The sequence below is a fragment of the Schistocerca nitens genome, chromosome 2 (genome assembly GCF_023898315.1).
Source record: "Schistocerca nitens isolate TAMUIC-IGC-003100 chromosome 2, iqSchNite1.1, whole genome shotgun sequence".
In the NCBI taxonomy this organism is placed as follows: domain Eukaryota; kingdom Metazoa; phylum Arthropoda; class Insecta; order Orthoptera; family Acrididae; genus Schistocerca; species Schistocerca nitens.
Genome location: NC_064615.1, coordinates 943,704,804 through 943,725,742, shown reverse-complemented (window position 1 = coordinate 943,725,742; position 20,939 = coordinate 943,704,804). Strand labels below are relative to the sequence as shown.

At 39.1% G+C, this 20,939-nt stretch overlaps 1 protein-coding gene across 1 annotated transcript in view; it reads right to left on the bottom strand.

The window, feature by feature from the left end:
* Window positions 1-20,939, bottom strand: part of LOC126234725 (tubulin glycylase 3A-like) — a 172,161-nt gene that overhangs the window by 108,378 nt on the left and 42,844 nt on the right. The window contains exon 5 of the mRNA XM_049943473.1: window positions 755-946. Within this exon, the coding sequence (XP_049799430.1) occupies window positions 755-946 (192 nt within the window). The remainder of the gene's footprint in view (window positions 1-754; window positions 947-20,939) is intronic.

The following is a 20,939-nucleotide window of genomic DNA, read 5'->3' as shown; positions in this document are numbered from 1 at the left end:
TTGTGTGTGCGCCATTTCAAAGTTCACCCATGAAGTGTGTGCTTGATTTGGCCACCAGAGGCCACTCACCCTGATAGTACAACAGCAGTTGCATGTGTAGCCTGCTGGCTGCACCGCCTGTTAGAACTAATAACTATACAGGCCAGAGCGCAATGCTCTACCGACCACTTTTGTGTTGCCTGTTGCAGGTATTTTGTCTCTCATGTGTTTATGCTTTTCCATGTGATAAAGTTACAGTGTTCTTGGAATAGAAAATGTACATTCATTTTTAACACAAGCCCACTTGATTTGTGACACTAGTAGTAATTTATCGGGAAGAATTATCCAGTGCAGGGAAGAACATCATCATTTATCTAATGAATAAGGTAAAACACCAGGAAAGGATTTAACTGTGATTTTGGATTTTTCAGTCTTGCTTTGAGAATACTGGAACTAATTACAGATTTATGCCACAAAGCTATATCAAGGAATATTTTATAATAAAAATTTTATGTAGTCAAAGCTGTTACCTAGATATACACAATATTCTACAATTAAATCAGGCATACTTTGATAATGACTTCTGTCCACAGATTTATTTCATATATAAGAAGAGTGCCAACATTCAACAAATATTCACTGTTGTATTTAATGTTGTGTCTCATACTACTGTGGGGTCACTTTATCACGTTTCAGATACTTTTCTTTGTGTTATCACACAGGAGAAGTTAATTGTAAAAAAGTTGCGTGAAAGAAATAAAAATTAGCTTTTCACCTTGAGTGGAGTTTCCTTGTCATTACACAACAAAGTTGTTTCATCCATAAGCAAATAATACCAAGTCAGATATTGATCCCACTGGTGGTCCCAAATAGTTATTGGTTCATCTTTATCAATATCTTCATGTGATCTTGCACTAATATATTCCCAGCAGCGTTTGATAGCAAAGTGCACAGCAGAATGTGGTATCTGGAAAAAATTGTGTATTGTGATTTATTAGTCTCATAACAACACAGTCTAAATAATTTAGTTAATGTACAGGAGACATCAATGAAATATTACAGTTGAAGCTACATCAAATAGTTTGCTAAGAGAATGTGTCAAAAATATCAGATTTAGATTGAAATAGTTCAAAATTCTCAGTGTGAATTGAACTTCTTGAGCTGTAATTAGAGTGGGTACTACTGACACATATTTGTAAGGCCAGATCTTCCTCTGAATTTATAGGAAAATATAATAGCCTTCAAGGCACAAATATGTGTCACTGTAATAGAAATGTTAGCTTACTTTACATATTTCGTTGAAGTAACTTGCCATTATGCCCTTTTTCATACTTTGTAGCAAGATAGTTGCACACTCGGACACAATTATTATAACTAAATATTTTCATTTTAGTACATTTTATGTAACATAAAGTCCACGATAGGACTTTCCATGAGACTGATTGTATGTTCTTCATATACTGTAATTAACACAGTCATAGATATTAACTTTGGAAATAAATTAAGAAGCCTCTTTCAGAACATGTCAGTATTTATTTTCATAGATCTCAGATCCTTCTGTTAAAATATTTCGTCCGAATAACTACAAATTTATGGAGGTATCACTCTCATCATTGTTGTTTGGATTGGGCTACAAAACTGTTTTGTCACTAGCAAGCATGTAAGAGAAAATGAAAAGGACACTCAAAAATAGATTTCATCACAAAAATTAATTATCAACAACATTAAAATTAGGTTGAAAAATAAACGGTTGCAAAAATATTGGAGGTTTACTAAAGAATACCATACACATGCACACAAATGCATAAAATACGGAATGTTCCATGTCTGACTGATAAAAACTAGCCTACTCAAAAAACTACTCCTTTCCCTGCTTTCCCTATTCCACAATAATTTAGGTTAGTGGTCAATAGAAATGTAAATTTAAAAGGCTTATGGCACTTTTCACATCATCAGTCAAAATGGTGGGCCAATACTGAGTCAAATTATGAACTGTCTTTCTATCAGCAAACAAGCTGCAGCTGATCAAAATGTAGCATGTTTATGTGTGCATCACAGAACTACTCTCATGCTCGCATCAGAGAAGAATTCCATGCATGAAATCCTAATGTCTAAGTTAAAGACACACCAAAATAAGTTCACGTCAATTGAGAGACCAAAAAAATAGCCAACTGATCTTAAACATTAATAAATGTAATGTAATATGCATAAATAGAAAAAAAACAGATACTGTTTGTCTATGTGGGTAGTCACAACCATCAAGTTTCAAAATGTCTGGAGTGATTTAAGGTGGAATTAAAACTGAAATATAACTGCACAGCACATCAAAAGAATCCCAAGTAAGTGTAATTCATCACCAAGGAGGTCACTTACTAACATTCTGAGCCATGCTGCGGCTCATGTTGATGCTGTTTGTTGGTTTCTGTCCTCTGCTGGAGGCCAGACCATATCCTACAGTTGACATGGTTGTAATTGTTTGTCTTCTTCTTGTACTGACTGGCGCCACTTGGTTTCGCAAGCGTTGCCTGTCCACTAGTGACAGCAGTTATCAATATGTAGTAACTGTGGCCCTATCTTTGGGGCAACATCATGCTTCTTCCAGGTTGAGTCAGTGGCAGTTCGGTTGGAGACTCAGGAGGAGCCAGGTCCGCGCAGTGCCGGGACCGCTGGTGGCGCGCAGAGACTGCCGGATCGAAGGCCTGTGGTCACAAGGGTGCAAAACCTCATCGTAAACTGGATCGTGCAAGCATTCAGTTGAGTGCATTTGGATTCAAGTAGAGAAACCTCCACCATTGTGTGATCTTCTGATTCTCCAGTTACTTGGGTTTGTGTTGCTGCTCGTAGTGTTCCGAGGTGAAGAGCAGTGAGTGGAGTGCTTGGCGAAGGCGGATCTGATTAGCTTTCCTGGACTTCTAATTACTATTTATTGGGTTCAGTTTGTTACTATTTGTTAAGTTCAACCAGCAGTATTTTTCCCACCTCATGGCCGCTAATGCCCCAGTTACCCGCCCTGGGGGTTAGTGTATGTAATGGCAGTGTACGTTTCCTGGCCTTGCCACAGCTGTCCAGTGAGGCGTGTAGTTTTGACAGATTTCTTGATTGTAGGTTGGTTGGTGATTCTCCTACTCTGGTGGTAGTGATTCCTTTCTTGTTCCGGGTGCTCTAAGCCCAGTATTCTGCGGACGGAGTCCAGACAGCGGTTCTGGCTTTGGCATATTTTTACGTCTTGCATTTGATTTATTGGACATCAGGTAGCCTCAGCAAGATTATCATTAGTCATTCGTTAGACTGGCACTAGTCTGAGTTACCATCTTGTGAAGTGAATGCAACTCTTGGCTGCCTATCTCACCACTTGCGAAAGTGTTTTTTTGCCGGACATACTCCGAGGTCGATTCCTGGTGCACCATCTGTGACTGGCCCTTGTTTTTTATTATTGTATTTGCTGTTTTATTGCATGTTTCTAAAATTTTTTTTATATAATTGCCATTCTTGGCATTACAGAAGGTTTAAATGATTGTGCTACCAAGTTTACCATCATTTGTCTCACCTGTTTGGTGAACAGTTGCTTGTTCTTTTAAATTAACCTTTGCTGTTGTATTTGTTGTTTTACTGTATGTTTTTCTTTTAAATCATAATTGCCATTCTTGGCGCTACTGCAGGTTTAAATGGTTGTGCTACCAAATTTACCATCATTTTGTCTCACCTATTTGGTGATCAGTTGCCTGTCTTTTTAAATTAACCTTTGCTATTGCTTTGCTGTTTTACAGTGTGTTTGTTAATTTTTTTTTTTTTTTTTATAATTGCCGTTCTCGGCGTTAAAGGCCTTCAGTCATGACTGTGGTTACATGCCTTAAAATTCTAATTGGGATCACAATGGCTTGTTTTTAAAACATTATTTGCTGTGTCTGTATTTTATGCTCATTTGGTAAATTGTAACGCACTGAAAGCACTGTTAATTACACAGTTGTTTATTCTTTCATTAATAATGTGTGATATCTTTATTTATTGCTGAGTCTGGAATTATCATTTTAAAATAAATATGTGTAATTGCAAAAGGCAACCAATAGTAACTGATTACGGCCCCATCCACAATCATAACCGAAACCTGCCTTCCTCGACTACCAGGTTCCCCATTCATTGAAGCAATTTCTGAATATTTTTTCTGTCCAAAATGCTTACTAAGATGGATTAAAAGAAGATGGATAGAGAGAAAGAGAACCATAATAGAAAACACACCTCTCCCTTACTTCTTCCTATTGGAGACATTTAACCAGAAACCATAAGGAGAATTTATGTAGGAATATGAATAAGGTAGCTTGTTAGCAGCAGGACTACATTGATTCACATGCAAGATGAATGTATTCCAGCTCAGTTGAGCACCAGGTGGCTAGTTTATACTGGGATGTGGCATAGCTGATAGCTGCAAGGATGAGAATTAATGTTAACTACACTTTAGTGGGAAAGGTGTAAAGACATAACCACAAAAAGGCCAATAATTAATGTGACTATTCACATTTCCTCACTGAATATGTTCAATAGATGGCTCTTGGGCCTATCACCAGATCATGTTTAGTGTAGCCCACAGTGTTTCCTTGAGGCAACTACTATACATAATTGCTACTTTCTGGTAGTAACGAGCAGCTACCAACTGACGGTGTCAAGCAGTTGTCTTTAAGAAATATTGTGGGATACACAAAATGTGACCTTACTGTACACCTGAGAACTTTGTATTGACTAGTAATTGGTATTAATCATTAATGGAAGCCAAAATTTCATGCAATGCTTGACTTAATTCAATTTGGCACTCTAATTATGACGAATAAAGGAATTCTGTCCTTTATCAAGCAAAGGTATCAGACTGTAAGATGTGCAAACATCAAATTTTTTCACCAAATAGTTTTCTTAAAATTGGGTAGCGAGTATTTAATAGTGGCCTCAATGCCAGCTCTCAAAACAAGTAGCAGCCTTAGGCAAGCAGTACAGCGGCAACAAAGATGCACACACAAGCAGAGTTCCCCAGTGGTGGGGTAGGTTTTTCGAAACCATGTATACAGTGCTGTAGGTTAAAGCCCCAGATATCACATCTCACAACAGTTCACCTTGGTGGGTCTTCATTTGCGAGTACCCCCCCCCCCCCCCCCCCCCCCAAAAAAAAAAATAAAAAAAAAAAAAAAAAAAAATGGGATGTCGCATGATGATTTTGTGTAGTATAATTATCATAATGGTTAAGGTACAATCATCACATGTAAAACATCGTGGGTTTGAATCTAATCATTTTAATAAAGATTTAAGAATAAAAAATTTCAAAGCTCTTGATAAGATTCAAACCAACAACTTCTTGCAATGAGGACAGTATCTTAATCATTACCCTACACATCCAGTACATATTACATTCCTATCTTCAAACTGTAGAGCATTATGCAAAATTCCAAAATTATTTTTCATCAATTACCCTCAATCAAGGGTCCAGCAGGGTAAATGGTTGTGGGGTGTGATCACTGGGATTTTAACAAATATCACTGTGCAAATGGTTTCAAAAAGTCAACCCCACCATTGGGCATCTCTCCTAGTCAGCACAGAATACAAAGTGTACATCTGTAGCAGTAGAAAGGTTAACATTCTTTCGACTGTATGATGCACCTGTTCCATAATACCATTTGATTGTTGGAGGAGCAGACTAGTCTTCAGTATCTTCACACATAACAAGCAACATATTTCCTTCATCAAGTCTGACACAAAATTTGTCCCTTGGTCTGTAATTATTGTCTCTGGAAACCCAAACTTAAGTGTCCAATTGTTCACCATTACTTTTGAGACTGTAACTGCTTTCTGGTTCCGCATAGCAATCCTCTCCATGTAATAAGAAAAGTGATATATTATTGTCTACACAAAATGGTTCTTTGCTGGGGCCTAGTTAAACGATACTAACACATCCACAACAATCATTTCAAATGGCAGTCTCCCTAACGGTATTTGTTTATAACTAAAGTCCACAAACCATGAATCCTGCATGCAATTTCTCTCACACTGATGCACATCTCTCTTTTATACATTCCACCAATATCTCTCATCCATCCTTCAGTTTGGGTACATTCACCGTGACCAGATAACTCATGATCATGCACCTCTCTCTGGACTTATTCCTTCAATTTAGCCAACACCACTACCCACTTCCCTAACTTAGTTAGCTTACACAACAAAACATCACACAAGCTGAACTGTGGTTGCATTTTGTGTAGCTTGTAGGCATTGTTGGAGTTCTGTGCTGCTTGCCATTCAGCAAGATTATGACCCAGTACTTTTACTATCTATTTTTCTGCACACAAAGTATCTACATTTCAATGTTTCATCTGTGGGTTGTGCACCACTTTGTCAAACTCATTGAGTCTTAAGGCTCACCTTGTTAGTCTGCTGGATGGGTCTTTTAACCCCACAAACCATTTCAGGGTGACATAGTCAGTCACTACTTTAAATTTCTTTCCATAAAAGTAATACCAAAAACACATGACTCCATTTATGAGGCTAAGCATCTCTTTCTGCAAGGTAGAATAATTTTTCTCTGCTCTATTAAGTTGTCTCAATGTGTAAACCACAGGATACTCCTCATCATTAATCTCTTGACTCAGGACACACTCAAGGTATGGTTAGATGCTTCACAACTCCTTCTGAAAATCCAGAAAAATTAAAACTGGACTTGAAATTAAAACTTTTTTCAACTTTTCAAATGTGCCCCGACTTTCCTCCATCCACACAAATTTTGTATCTTTCTTCAACAGCTGAAAGAGTGGTCCCACTATATCTGTGTACCCCCTCACAAATTTCCTATAACAGTTCAAGACTGCAAAAAATAGTATCAACTCTTTACTTGGCTTTAGAACTCTATCACCTGTACCAATCTCAGATTCATCCTCACCCCCTCTTTCTCTTAAATATCTCTCTCAGTCCTTGCCTATGTTCCTCCATGCCTCTGGGAATCCTGGCAAAGTAGACATTAGTAAAGCTTCAGTTCCCTCAATATCCCATCCAACAATCACTGAAAATATTGCAGTAGCATTCTTGAATGCAAACTGCATCTCCAAATACTGATAATGACCACAAGGTACTGAGAATTCTGTCTTTGGTTGGCCCTCCAGAACCACCTCAAATGGATGGTATTCACTTCTTAAATTCATGGTACAGAAATACTGGCACTGTCCCAAGTTATCGACAGTCTGCATGACGCTGGGTAAGGGCTATGCATCTATCAGTGTCTTACTATTAATTTAACAGTAATCACTGCAGAACCTATACTTCTTTGAACAATGTGTAGACTTTTTAGGGACAACCACAGTTTCTACCCCCATGGACTGACTATTGCTCACTTCTATTATCCCATCAGACAGCTGCTGGACATTGCTGGAAATGGACCCCAAGGAAAACACAAGTCTTCAAACTCCAGCAATAACTGCTCCACTCACACTCTTTCTTCTCCCTTTAGGTTCTCCACCGTCTTATTTAGCAGAGTAAAAGGGTGGCCTATGGCTATTCGTGGTATACACTCTTCGTGCACCAACCATCCTCCTCCAGAATGTCCAAAGTTGCTACTAGCATTCCCTTCATTAAGTTCACCTCCTCAGTGCCAAAATTATCCAGATTCATGGGTACTACCTTCCTGTCATCTCTCCAGTAAGTGTACAATACTCCTTTTAACAAAACAACTTCCCTTCGAGCAGTTCTATAAAACACAACATATTGACATATAAGTCCGGCTCCACACTCATCCAGAGCAACTTTCTGGTGTCACATGACACAAAGTCATGTGAATCAACACTTTGTGTTTTTGTACATGGTTTAATTGGATTGTCCAATGTGACAGACACACCTCGTGACAGTTCTACACTGGCAGCAGCTTCTCTTAGTGGGAATATTTTCTGACTATGTTTCATCAAATGCCAATTTTGGCACACTGTTGATACAAGAAGTCCAGTCCTAGGATCATGCTGTGTCCCTCACTTACATAAGACACTGTTTTCACACACTGTTTACACTGAACTGCCTCTGCCTGATAATCTATTTCCACTGGTCCCAATGACCTTAGCATTAAGTTGATCCCTCGCAGTTGCGATGGGCTGGGAATGGCAACTTTGTGCACCTACCTCTCCCAGGAACATAATGTGATTTTGTAAATTGCTCTATGGAAATGCATCAGTGTGGTCACAGATCTGTAGATAGCTATTGTTTTCACCTGCAGCCATTAGCATTCCACATCTGAAAGCAGACAAAAGTCATCTTGCACTATCTTGACTATAGGTCTCTGCTGGCTGCTGATCATTGACCCTGTGTCAACCAAAACTTATACTTCTTGCCACCTGCAGCATCTATTATTGCACATTATGCCTCTGCATATGTACTCAGTGCATCTAAGTCTAACGGGAATGTCCTTTGGTGGACTTCAAGTTCTCTCCCATGTGTAACAGCTGCTTACTTCCTCACTGTCCACCCTTATTACCATTCCATTGCTGATACATATTATCTTTATCTCACTGTGGCCAGTGGCATTGTCTCTGCATATGTCCTGTCCATCCACATCTGCAAGTTCTTACATTTGTGGAGAACATTCCACAACCATCACATACAAAGGTTGACGCATTGATCTCTTCACATCCCATTGTTCATCTAACAGCAGAAAGGAGACTCTTAGAGTCCCTGTGCCAAACCTTCTTGATGTCAGGTAGTAAGATTGGGTTGAGCACTCTTCATTTGGCTTTATGCATCAGAATTTTATTTGCGTTATCGTTCTCTCCAGTTCATATGTATGGACATTTGCCTTCCTTATCCTACTCGCAAAATCCTCTAAGGCTTCCCTATTCCTCTTCATAACAGTTGCATCCAAAAGAACCCTGATCATTCCCCTTTCTGAAGGGTTGTCTGAGGATGCATTATTGCTCATGTAGGACCTGACAATGACGGCAGGTATGAGTCATTGATCAAAAAGTCTGTTATTACAGGTGGCAAAAAAGTGAGAGAAGCAAAACCTTTGTAAGATGTTCAGAGGTGCTGAGGAACGCAGAGACATTTAAGCAGTTGAAGCGGGGCCTCTGCAGAGGTATAAGAAACACAAGAGTGCAAGGTTCTTTTGGGAGTGACTGAGTACTGGTATGAAGAGGAATAGGGAAGCCTTATGCGATTTTGCCAGTAGGATAAGGAGGGTAAATGTGCATACATATGTACTGGAGAGAATGATGAAGCAAATACAATTTTGTTGAAGAAAGCCGAGCAAAGAGTGCTCAACTCTTTGGTTCAAATGGCTCTGCGCACTATGGGACTTAACATCTGAGGTCATCAGTCCCCTGCTCAACTCTTTCCTACGTGGCTTACCACCTGGTATGTCATGAAGGGTAAGCACCGGGGCTCTAAGGGTCTCCATTCTGCTGCTAGGAGAGCAATGGAATGGAAGGAGATCAATGTGCCAACAGGTGTATGTGATAGGTGATCAGTGTTCTCTGCCAGTGTAAGACGTTGCAGATGTGGATGAACAGGACAGTGCTGCCAGCCTCAGTGGGCTAAAGGTAATATGTAACAGCAGCAGAATGGTAATAGTGGCAGACAGGGAGGAAGTAAGCAGCCATTAAATACAGTAGAGAACCCGAAGTCTGCTGAAAGGCATTCCCGTTAGACTCAGATGCAACAAGGACATATGGAGTAGTAGAATGTGCAATAATATGTGCTGCAGCTGGCAAGAAGTAAAAATTTTTGTAGGACAAAGAGGTGCATGATAAGTAACTAGTAGAGATTCATAATTGAGACAGCATAAGAAGATTCCTGATAGCTCCCAGCACTGTTGCCAGTTTTAAAATGTGAATTGCTAATGGTTGCAGGCAAAAAGAGCAGCCATCTACAAACCTATGACAATGATGATGTGTTGCCATAGAGCTGTTTGGAAAATCACATTACACTAATGGTTGATGTAGGTGCATGAAGCTGACACGCCCAGCCTATTGCAGCTGTCAGGGATCACTTTTGTCAACTCAACTATAATGTATCAGAAGTGATAGACCCCACCATGCTGTATGTTGTGTGGTATGGGAGACAATGATGTAAGGTCACTGGGGTAAGTGGAGACAGATTTTCAAGTGGATGTAGTTCAGTTAAATAGTGCATGAAAATAATGCCTCGTGTAAGCAAGGGTTACAGCATGATCCTAGAACTGGACCTTTTGTATCTACATCATGCCAAAATTGACTTTCATTAGTGGGAAAACATTCCAGCTAGGAGAAGCTGCTGCCAGTGTAGAACTGCTGCAAGGTGTGTCTTAATATTGGGCAATCTGATTAAATCACATACAAATACACTAAGGCTTGATTCACATGATTTTGTGTTAGGTGGCATCAAAAGTTGTTCTGGCTGAGTGTGGAGCCAAACTTAGCTGTCAATACGATGTGTTACATTCAATGACCTGTATTTGTAAAAGGACTATAGTATGTGTATAGGAGAGAGATGGGGGAAGGTAGTACCCGTAAATCTAGATAATTTTGGCACTGAGCAGATAAAGTTGAGTTAGTAACAAGTTTGGACATTCTGGAGTACACAGAGAGTGTATACCATGAGCAGCCACATGCTACCGCTAAGACTGCATTACATAAGAAGGTGGACACCTAATGGGAGTGCAGGTGGATGAGTTATTGTTGGAGTTTGACTACTTGTTTTTTCCTTGGGGCCTATTGCCAGTGATGTCTAGCAGCTGTCTGATGGCATAATAGAAGAGAGCAATGGTCCATTGGGCAGAAGTTGCCCTCTTTTTGCTTAAATTTCATTTTACTTATAATCCCATATTTTGTTTAAATCTTCATCTGCCTTATTTTGTCCATAGTGCAATAAGGCTGTGTGTTATAATGTTTGTATGAGAATTAGTGCCCAAAAAACTGTATATCTTGGAAGAAAAAATACATTTTTGAAACCACTGCAGAGACAAAATAAATAGAATATTTTGTCTTTTGTTTTTTAACCAATAGAATGACTTTTTCACTGTTTAAATATTGTGATAGATAAATAAGAAAAATTAAATTCACATGCACAAAGATTCTGAGTGAAAAAAGAGAGGAAAAGAAGAGAGCACTTTAAGGGGATACGGAATCGGATTTTGGGTTAAAAAATCGAATTTTTTTTTATTGGCGTATTATATTCTGCCATGTTTCCTCTTTAAAATGACGTATCATACATAGCTCTACTACAATTATAACTATTTTATTTTTATATATTTGTGAGATCGGGTATTGCGCTCTTCACAGTGGTATAATGTTCGCTATGTCAAATATCTGGGAGATGGTGACTCTAAAGCATTCAAAGAAGTTTTGGAAAGCAAACCATATGGGAACAGTGTAAATATAAGCAAACTTGAATGTATAGGACATGTGCAGAAGAGAATGGGTGCCAGGCTGAGAAGGTTAAAATCAGTTATGAAAGGGAAAAAACTAGATGATGGGAAAACCTTGGATGGCAGAGGAAGATTGACTGATTCCATAATAGACCACATTCAGAACTGCTATGGCCTTGCAATCAGGCAAAATACAGGCAATCTTGAAGAAATGAGGAGAGCTATATGGGCTTTATATTTCCACACCGCATCCACGGATGAGCATCCACAACATGGTTTGTGCCCCAAAGGTGAAAACAGCTGGTGTAAATACAATAGGGGACTAACAACAGGAGAGAAATACATTCACCACCACAGTCTACCATCAGCCATCATGGCAGAAATAAAGCCCATTTTCAGAGATCTGGCTGACAGAAGTCTTCTGATGAAATGTCTTCACGGAAAAACGCAGAACCCCAACGAGTGCTTGAATAGTGTGATATGGCATCGTCTCCCAAAAACAGTGTTTGTCGGAATTAATACACTACATTTTGGTGTGTATGATGCTGTGGCAACCTTCAATCTTGGAAATATAACTAAATGCCAGGTCCTTCAAAAGTTGGGTATGTGTGTTGGTTCCCGTACGGTACGTGCTATGTTCTTTTTAGATCAGCACAGACTAAGGCATGCTGATAATATAATCAAGACATTAGTGAAAAAAGCAAGACAGGTGCAGAGGGGTGCCAAAAGAAGACTTGAAGATGATTATGAAGACTGTGAAGGGGGTATTAGCTACGGATCAGGAATGTTTTAATCTTCTTTCTCCGTTTCCCGTAAGTTTACTTTTTACTTCATCTAGGAACATTATCTCAGGTACTGGTCAACCTAGAAGTCTGAAATTTTTATGACGTAGGGACATAGGTCCCTATTACATACTGAAACAACGATTTTTTAATTACTTGATTTACAAAAGACTTAGGGGTGATAGTCTAGTAAAAAGCGATGGAAAAAATTTACTTAAAAATAAATGTACAATATCTCTGTAAGAAAATACTTTGACAATAAACTGTTGTTTCAGTATTGTTGTAACATATGAATGCACATACAGTAAAATTTTTACCTCTCTGTCTCCAGTAGTTTGTGAGAAAATGTTCCCTATAGTAGGCATATATTAACATTGCGGGGATAGGTGATTCCGTATCCCCTTAAAATCATTAATATGGTTATTAAAACAACATGACAAAGGAATACAAATAAAAAGTCACATTTAAACCAACTGATTGCATAAAAATAACAACTGATATAATTTCAATAAAATTTAAAAATAAAAAACTTAAGAGCATCTGATGAGCTTTGGACACACAATTTTTTGTGTATGATGACTGAACTTTAACCATTATGTTACAGAAATCCTGTAGAGAATCATGCAAAATTCGAAAATTATTTATTTATTTTTATTGTTTTTTTCCCTGTTAGTTACTAGCAAATGAGGACCTACTATGGTGGATGGTTGCTGGGTGTGATATCTGGGACTCTAACATATATCACTGTATAGACTGTTTCAAAAAGTTGATCCCATCAATGTAGATGTCTTCTGGTGTGTGAGGCTTTGTTGTTGCAGTAGTGCTTGCAAATGTTGCTATCTGTGCTGAGAGATGGTGTTCCGGCTGTTGTGAAATACTTATCATCCAATTTAAAAAAAAACTATTTGGTGAAAGAATTTGCACATCGTACAGTCTAATACTTTTACTCGATAAAGAACTGAATTTCTTTTTGTTATTTACCACAGTTACTGTGCTGCATCAAATTAAGTAAGGCATTCCAAGAAATTTTAAAGAGTTTGCAGAGGTAAAAACACATTACACAAACTATGTGTATGGTTGATTTTAGCTTATACATTGCTGTGCCAAAGAAGCAAATATGTTTTGTGATAAATACTCGAAAATTTTTTATTCATCCATTTATGGACATTACTCATCTGCAGCAGTCAAACAGTCAGTAGGATGGGATGCGTAAACAGTTCAACAGGGTTTAAGGAACACCCAGAGACCACATTTAAACATGTTCTCAACACCTGGGGAGCAGTGGAGCATGACGAGTTAACCTGTCCACAGTTGTCAAAAGGTTAGCTACTATATGAATAATGACTCAAACACATATCTCTAATTTGTTGTGTTGGCATACAATTCAAAGGTCCATGCTAAAAAAAGGATTTTTCCATATGAGGTAGTATATGGCAGGAAATGCCATCACCATTTGATATAATTAAGGTAAGATGGGCAAGGACGGAGAGTCTATCTATGATTTCACAAGAATGATGTGAGGAATATGGAATTGGGTGCTGAAAGTATACACAAAGGCACTTCGAAGGACAGGAGGAAGCTGTGAAACACAGAGGGAGCTTACCGTGTTACAGGGTAGGGCAGTGGGTAATATTATCGAGCCCTTACGCATCGAAGGGTAAGGCTAAGAAATTGTTATGATGCATCAAGGACCATACCAATTGGTAGAAACCACATCACCAGTTAACAATGGGCAACAGTTGCCAGTGAGGTCAACAACAGTGAATTTTGGTATCTCTGGCCATTCCAAGACACTCCGAAGTTGATCCCATGAGTGTTAAGAGTGGAACCTGAGGAGGACACAAGGAAGAATAAGTGGAGGAGTGGACATGAGAATGTGAATGGACCTGTTTGGGAGATGGCCTGTGTATTGGGGTCAAGAGAGTGTCACAGGTATTTGTGTTTATCAGTAATCACAATGAGGTGTCAAATTATAATATAATAAGGGTAAAGGAAAATGTTTTTGTTTTACAGTACAGATTTTTGGAATTTTCTTTGTATGGGAGTATTGAGTGATGGCAGTAGCCTTCTGAGGTGGTGATAATCCCTATCCACAGGTTTCTGTACACCTCGAAGTGGAGGATGGAATGGATGTCAGTTGTGGCAGAGCTGGACCTCTTCTCCTGGAGCAGAGTGGGGGTGCTACAGAATTCATAAATGGAGGGAAAGGGTCCTTTAGCCAAGCAAGAGGATGTGATGGATTCCAGCCATCAATGGATGCTGAGTTTAATTTTTGATGCATGAAATTCCTGACTGAAGTGAGGAGGCTGGAGGAGGTGTTTCCCAGCTTTGACAGTCCGCCAAAAGCAGGGGTGTGGCTGGGGAAGTTTCTGCAAGGGAATGTGGGAAGTTGCATAAAGCTTACGAAATATTATGGGAACAGATAAAACAAGCAGTGGAAGTGATGCAGTATTCACTATGTTGATGGAAGATGAGTTGGATAGACAACGGGGAAAGAATTTTTTAGACTCTCTTTGGAACAGTAGATGCTAGTGACGTCAGAGGATTGAACAGGACAGCATGCGACATAACAGGGCCAATCTTCCATCTACCAGCCATGTTTATGGGAATTATACAGTTGAACATGAGACAACCGCAGTTGTACAGACCAGACAAACCATTAGAGTCAGTCCCGATGCATAATCTAACCTTCTTGAATAAGACACTGAAACCAGACCTTATCAATTCCTGAACCAATCACTAGGTGCACAAGAAGAGTGGATTTCAGCAAACAGTTGATGCAGCATGTTAAGTAATTCAGGAAAGGGGAACGATGAGTGACTGTAACCTTGTGCACCATAATACCTAGTTCCGTAGTGAATCTGACTCTGCTGTGCATAGCCTTCATCCACCTGAGACAGAGAGCTGTCCATCAACCTGATCTACCAGTGGTACACATTCTGGTAGACTGGATCACAAGAGCAGGACCAAGAGTGAATGTGGAATTCTGTAGTGTGAAAGATGATGAAAAATGAATTCCCTAGTATGTAGGAGGATATACTGCCATGGAACCAGCCATGAGCATTTGTAAAGAGAAATGCCAAAGGCACATGCCTGGCAGGATATAAAACAGAGTCAACTGCTGTGTGACAAACTGGACATGAGTAAAATGTGTGGACCAAGGCTTGAACTGCCTCAGCTTTGCTTGGCACTTCTCAGACGTACTTAGTACAGTGCAAAATTTCATTTAACATTGCAGGGCAGCATTTTTTGGTTTGCGTGACTTTCTTCAGTTCAGCAGAATCATGGTTTCAGCACTGTTTGTTGGTTGTTCTTGGTATAAATGAAATTCACAGGTCCACTGGCTGTTTGCACAAAAAGAGGCAAACTAGCAATTTATCATCACAAGCCTTTAAAGATGAATGAGAATGACAGAAGAGAAGGGGGCCATGTCTTGTTGAATGGCAAGCAGTGCAGAAGGCTGACAGGGACTGCAAGCTATACAAAATGTAATCACAGTTCAGTATGTATGATGGTCTATTGTGTAAGATAACTCAGTTATGGAGGTGGGTAGTGATGACAGCCAAGCTGTAGGAGGATGTCCTGGGAAGAGGCACATGGTCATACATTATCTGGTCCTGGATGGTGCAGAGCAACAAACTGAAGGGTGGCTGAGAGATATTGGTGGAAGGGACAAAAGGGAGATGTGGATTGGTATGTGAGAAATTGTGTGCAGTGGGCTGAAAATGATGATTCCAGACAAAGGGACAAGTTTTATGTCAGACTTGATGAAGGAATTATTTTACTTGTTACATGGGAAGAAACTGAGAACTAGTCCATTCCACCCATAGCCAAACAGTAGGATGGAGTGGGTGCATCGTATGTTTGGAAGGATTTTAAGCTACCATGTGAATGCACACCATAATGGCTCATACACATATCTCTGATTTGACATGTTGGCATACAATTCAAAGGTCCATGCTAATAAAATAAGAACTTCCAATATCTATTACATGATATACAATTGCAAATCCAATGAGTATCACAGATTTGCTATGGAATGACATTACAACACCATGCAGAAAGAAATTAAAAATTTAGTTGACAGTGAAAGAGCAAAAAATTACAATGACTATCAAGCATGATTCATTACTCTGTACATCAGTAAGCACATATTTGTGATTTATGGGACACATTTAAAAAGAAAATTCTGACAAAACACACTGTACATTTCCCTGAACTGAATGGTGATAAAGAAGACATGAAGTTTTACAAGGCTAGTTTTCTAAAGGTTTTCAAGACCATTTAGTGTTTCACTTGAAAATGCCCTTATGCATGTGCAGGCAGAACTGATTGATGCCAATGTTCTTCCCACTTAAAAGACAAATTCTTTTACGTTGAAACTGTCCATGAGGGCTACATTGTTTTCCTTGGGAAGAGTTTCCATGCCTCCATAATGAAATTGCAAACACAATAAAATACTCTGATCAACATATGTGTATGAAAGACTTTTTTAGATTGTAAAACTAAGTAAGTCATGATTACATGCTAACCAGAGTGTGAAAAGATGTAAAATGATCTGTGCCTGTCAATATGCTGATAGTTTTTATTACATAAAAATTATATTATGTCTTCAGTGAACCACAAATAATTAAATAACGCTGAAAATGTGTTTTTTGTGATTTATGTTGTTGAGAAGTATCAGATCAAGTCATATGTAATGCAACTGCATTGCTGTTTAAATGCTGCAGTCTTGCAGTTTCCCCCTCTTTCTCCTCCTCATGCTCATACAGCATGGCATGGTGATGGGAGAAGTGTGCAGCCAGGCAAGACAACAACAGCACTGCTGTCTTGATGTAAAACATATAGGCATGTGCAATGTGTTCCCCAGAGAAACTAATGGAATATTCAGTTGGGCAGGAATAAGCAACTTAGTAGAGTAACAGGAAGTTTAGTAAGTGTGATTTGTAGGTTAAATGCAATCTTTGAACCTTGTGGGTTAAGCTGCCAGACACTCTTATGGTAGAAACTTCTTCTGCAAATGTGATACACTGTTGCAGATTGGTCTTAAGTGAGACATGGGGAACTGAGTGTTTCTGTGGAGAGGGGCAGTGTTGTGCTGCTGCCACTTTATTGGCAAATGTGTTAGAATATGTGGTGAAGTATTGCAGCAGCTGCTGGTAGATGATGAGCTCAGGGTGCTGTCTTCCTGGTATAGCAACAGAGCTGTTGAATTACTGCAAGATAAGCAAGGCTCTCTTGGTGAAACATGCCAGTGTAGTGGTAATGTATGGTTCTTGCAGTACAGGCAAGAGAATTTCTCACCAATGGGTTCCAGTGGTGTTTCTGAGAATGTGACATTGGCATTACAGGTGCAATGCTATCTTGTATAAATAGCTGTCAATTTGGTAGCAGATTCATTTGCAGGCCAGCAGTTCTACCAGAACATGGGGGCTACACCAGTTGAGAAGATCACATGGGGCCACCAGCAGCAGTCAAGAATTCTGGGGTCTAAAGCAGTACCAGTCTCCTGCATTAAGTCCACCTTCCAGACCTACAAGTGCCAATGGCACAGTGGGCCATCACAGGCTCATTCTATTGGCAAGTCAGACTCCTACTCAGGTAGCAGTGGGTCATACTGCATGCAAAGTAGCCATCTTTCACCACTGCAGTGTGTGTTCCACAGGCTGCATGCCCATGGCTGCTGCGATTCACTCATTCATCGCAGATCTGGCTACCATAGCGAGATTCCTGAATAGCTTGGTGTGATGCTAATGCAAGGTGTGACACAACTCCTGCAGTGGGGTCACGTGACACCCACTTAGCACAGACATCAATGTAGATGGGCACATATGTTGCAGTCAGCTGGCTAGAAGTTGGTTGTTACCTTGCCGGTCAACTGGATCTCCCCATGAAGAGTGGGGGCAGGGTTGCTAGTCTGCACTGATGTAGCATAAATGAACCAGTAAAATGAAGTGTTAATTTCATCAGCCAAATCACACAGGGCCTTCAGTGGCTTGCTATCCTGTCTCAACCCTCTGCCGCCTGCTGTCCAGAATCACAGCCACCTCTCCATCCAAAGAGTCAGTGATAAAGGTACAAGAACTTCTAGCTGTGTGCTGAATATGTATTCTGGATTGTTAATGTTGGGACAAAATGGATGTAATTGACCCCTTTCACTAGTTTTCCTGCTTGTAAGAATTTAGGGCGATAGATTGTCTGCTATTACAGCTACTTTCATGCATTACTTGTTAGCTGCTTCTTTAATATCTGATGTAAGCCTCTTCCTTCCAGATCAGTTTAAGTGTAATCCATGCATTGTATAACTAGCTTTTTCCTAACTATTTATGCCAAGACGTCATAAGTTTTTAAACTTCAAACAGAAGTGCTATAATTTTTGATGCATTTATCGAATTTCATTATACATCAGTCCATCAAATCAAATCTCATCAGTGCATGCCTGTCTTCAAATATATTGACTTTACTTCCATGGTGTTTTAGTTTTTGTGTGGCTGCAGAACTGTTCTTTGTAGATTTTGTGTTTGTTTTTGGAAGTCCACTTTTACATCTGATTTTTAACACAGCAGTACTGTGTTCTACGTTCTCAGACACAAACTTTTTAGTGATTATATTTTGAATGTGTGTAGAGCATTGTTTAGGATTTACTATTGTTCATTTTTTTCTGAATTTCCCTTCCTTGCTTAGATGTGAGCTAAATGTTTAGAAACACTTATTTTCATCCACTACTGGTCCCCAGAATTTTGGACCTGTGTTCTAGAGCAGCACATTTCATTAGTAACATTTCAATATCCATTTTGCAACACTTGAATTATTGAATCTGTGTCTCAGATAATGTTTAAATACTTTTTTCACTTGTTTCTGTTACACAAGCATCGTATGACCATGGGTAGCCCACAGTTACCAATTTTGTGTTAACTTTGCAACAGTTTTTGTGTAACCAGTATTTACAACATTGGCATTGGAAGCCTTTCTGACTTTTCTGTGACACAACTTGCAATTATTACAACTTTTTACTTCATTTTCATCAGTTACATTGCATCAACTTACACCTACTAGCATGATTGGTGCTATCTTGAAATGATAAAAAATTATAGAAATTGTTAAATAACAGCCAATCCCGCTGCAAAATGATAATGGGGAATTTTACCACAAAAGTATGGCAAAAACTAAAGAATAATTCATCAGTGAGAAATTTTGACTACGATAAAAAAATAAAAAAATAAATAAATAAATTAAAAAAAAAAAACAGAATTTATACAATCGAGGATTCACTGATAATGACAACACGTTAGTCCATAACACATTCTTCTAGAAGTATTTGAGAAATATAAGATTTTATTTAAGAATACAAAAATCCTAGAAACAGAGATTATACTGATATAGGTGTTGTTCTGAAGGTCAGTGGGTTAGCTCCATCGCAACACCTGATGCATGTGGATGTATTCATATTTGACAATGCACTTCCAGCCAGTGTGGCCAGGCACCAACTGGCTACAGAATTTTTTTGAGTACAAACCATCACTAAAAGCTATGGAGGTAGGGATTTGAAAATGCTCAGTCTGGTTTGATTTTCCATACACAAATGGGTGACCTAAAGTAAGCAATATGGCCCAATGGCTGTTTGAAAAATTACACTTGAAGAAACTGGATCTAACAGGCTATCAATGTATGACTTACAGATCACTGTATTTCAAACAGGTTGATGATCAGACATGGTTACAGAGAATGATGGCCACAAATGAATCAGCCAACTTCTTGCACTCAAATAGTGAATTCAGAAACATTACAATTAGTCTTGGTTTGTGAATGGTAAGTATGCTCAATGTTCCTTTTAAGTACCACATATGCATTTTCAACACACATTAGTGCCTTTAGGTACTGCGTTACAAACAAAATGTGGGAGGGAACAAAATAAGACATTTAAATGAAGACACTGGACTGGAAAATGTATGAATAAACTTGAAGAAAATACCTCATCATATGACACACATACACAGTTTTGAGGGATAAGTTACATACAAAGACCAGCCTCAAACATGGAAAACCTGTGCTTCCACAGACCATCACAAACACAACTGTCCAGTAATCATAGGAAAGCAAAGAATATAAGAAAAATGTAAATCATAAAACCACCTACAAGTGCACAGCCTTTGGAAACATGGCTACATCACCTTGCCACTACACACACACACACACATAGGTCAAATCTTCTGAGCTGACAGCCACACCCTTGCGTAACAATGAATAATCCAAACATGCTTCTCAAATGGCAAACCACCATCAAGAATAAGAAACTTATGATCTGACAAGTGATGTCATGCATGAGGGAATGAAAGTGCAGGCTTTCACAGCCTTGGCAGGTCAAACTGCTCAATAGTGAAATATAATGTCACTACATGATGCCTCATTGAACTGCACCTGTACAACACCTGATGGGTCCATTTTTACAGCCCATATTGCTATGCGATACACCCATCACTAACATTCATAATCAAGCTGAGTCTTTATAGTTGCCTAGTGTCAATACAGATCTCTCTAGCCCAAAACAGAAGAAGCCCATAAGATTCACCCTTGGAAGATAGAGCAAGCAAGTTATAATTGTATGTAAAAGAAGGCTACCACCAGCAAAAAGACCCTTAGAAAAACAATAAGGGAGAAATGAGATTTGATGACATCACTATTGTTTGAACTCAGACTGTGGAATTGGAAGCAAACACAAGCTCAGAAAATGTAGGAGCAGGGCTGGTAGGTATAATGTTGAGACTATGACAAGACCATAATACGGTCAAAGGATGCTGACGTTTGACATTGAACTGCTGTATTAT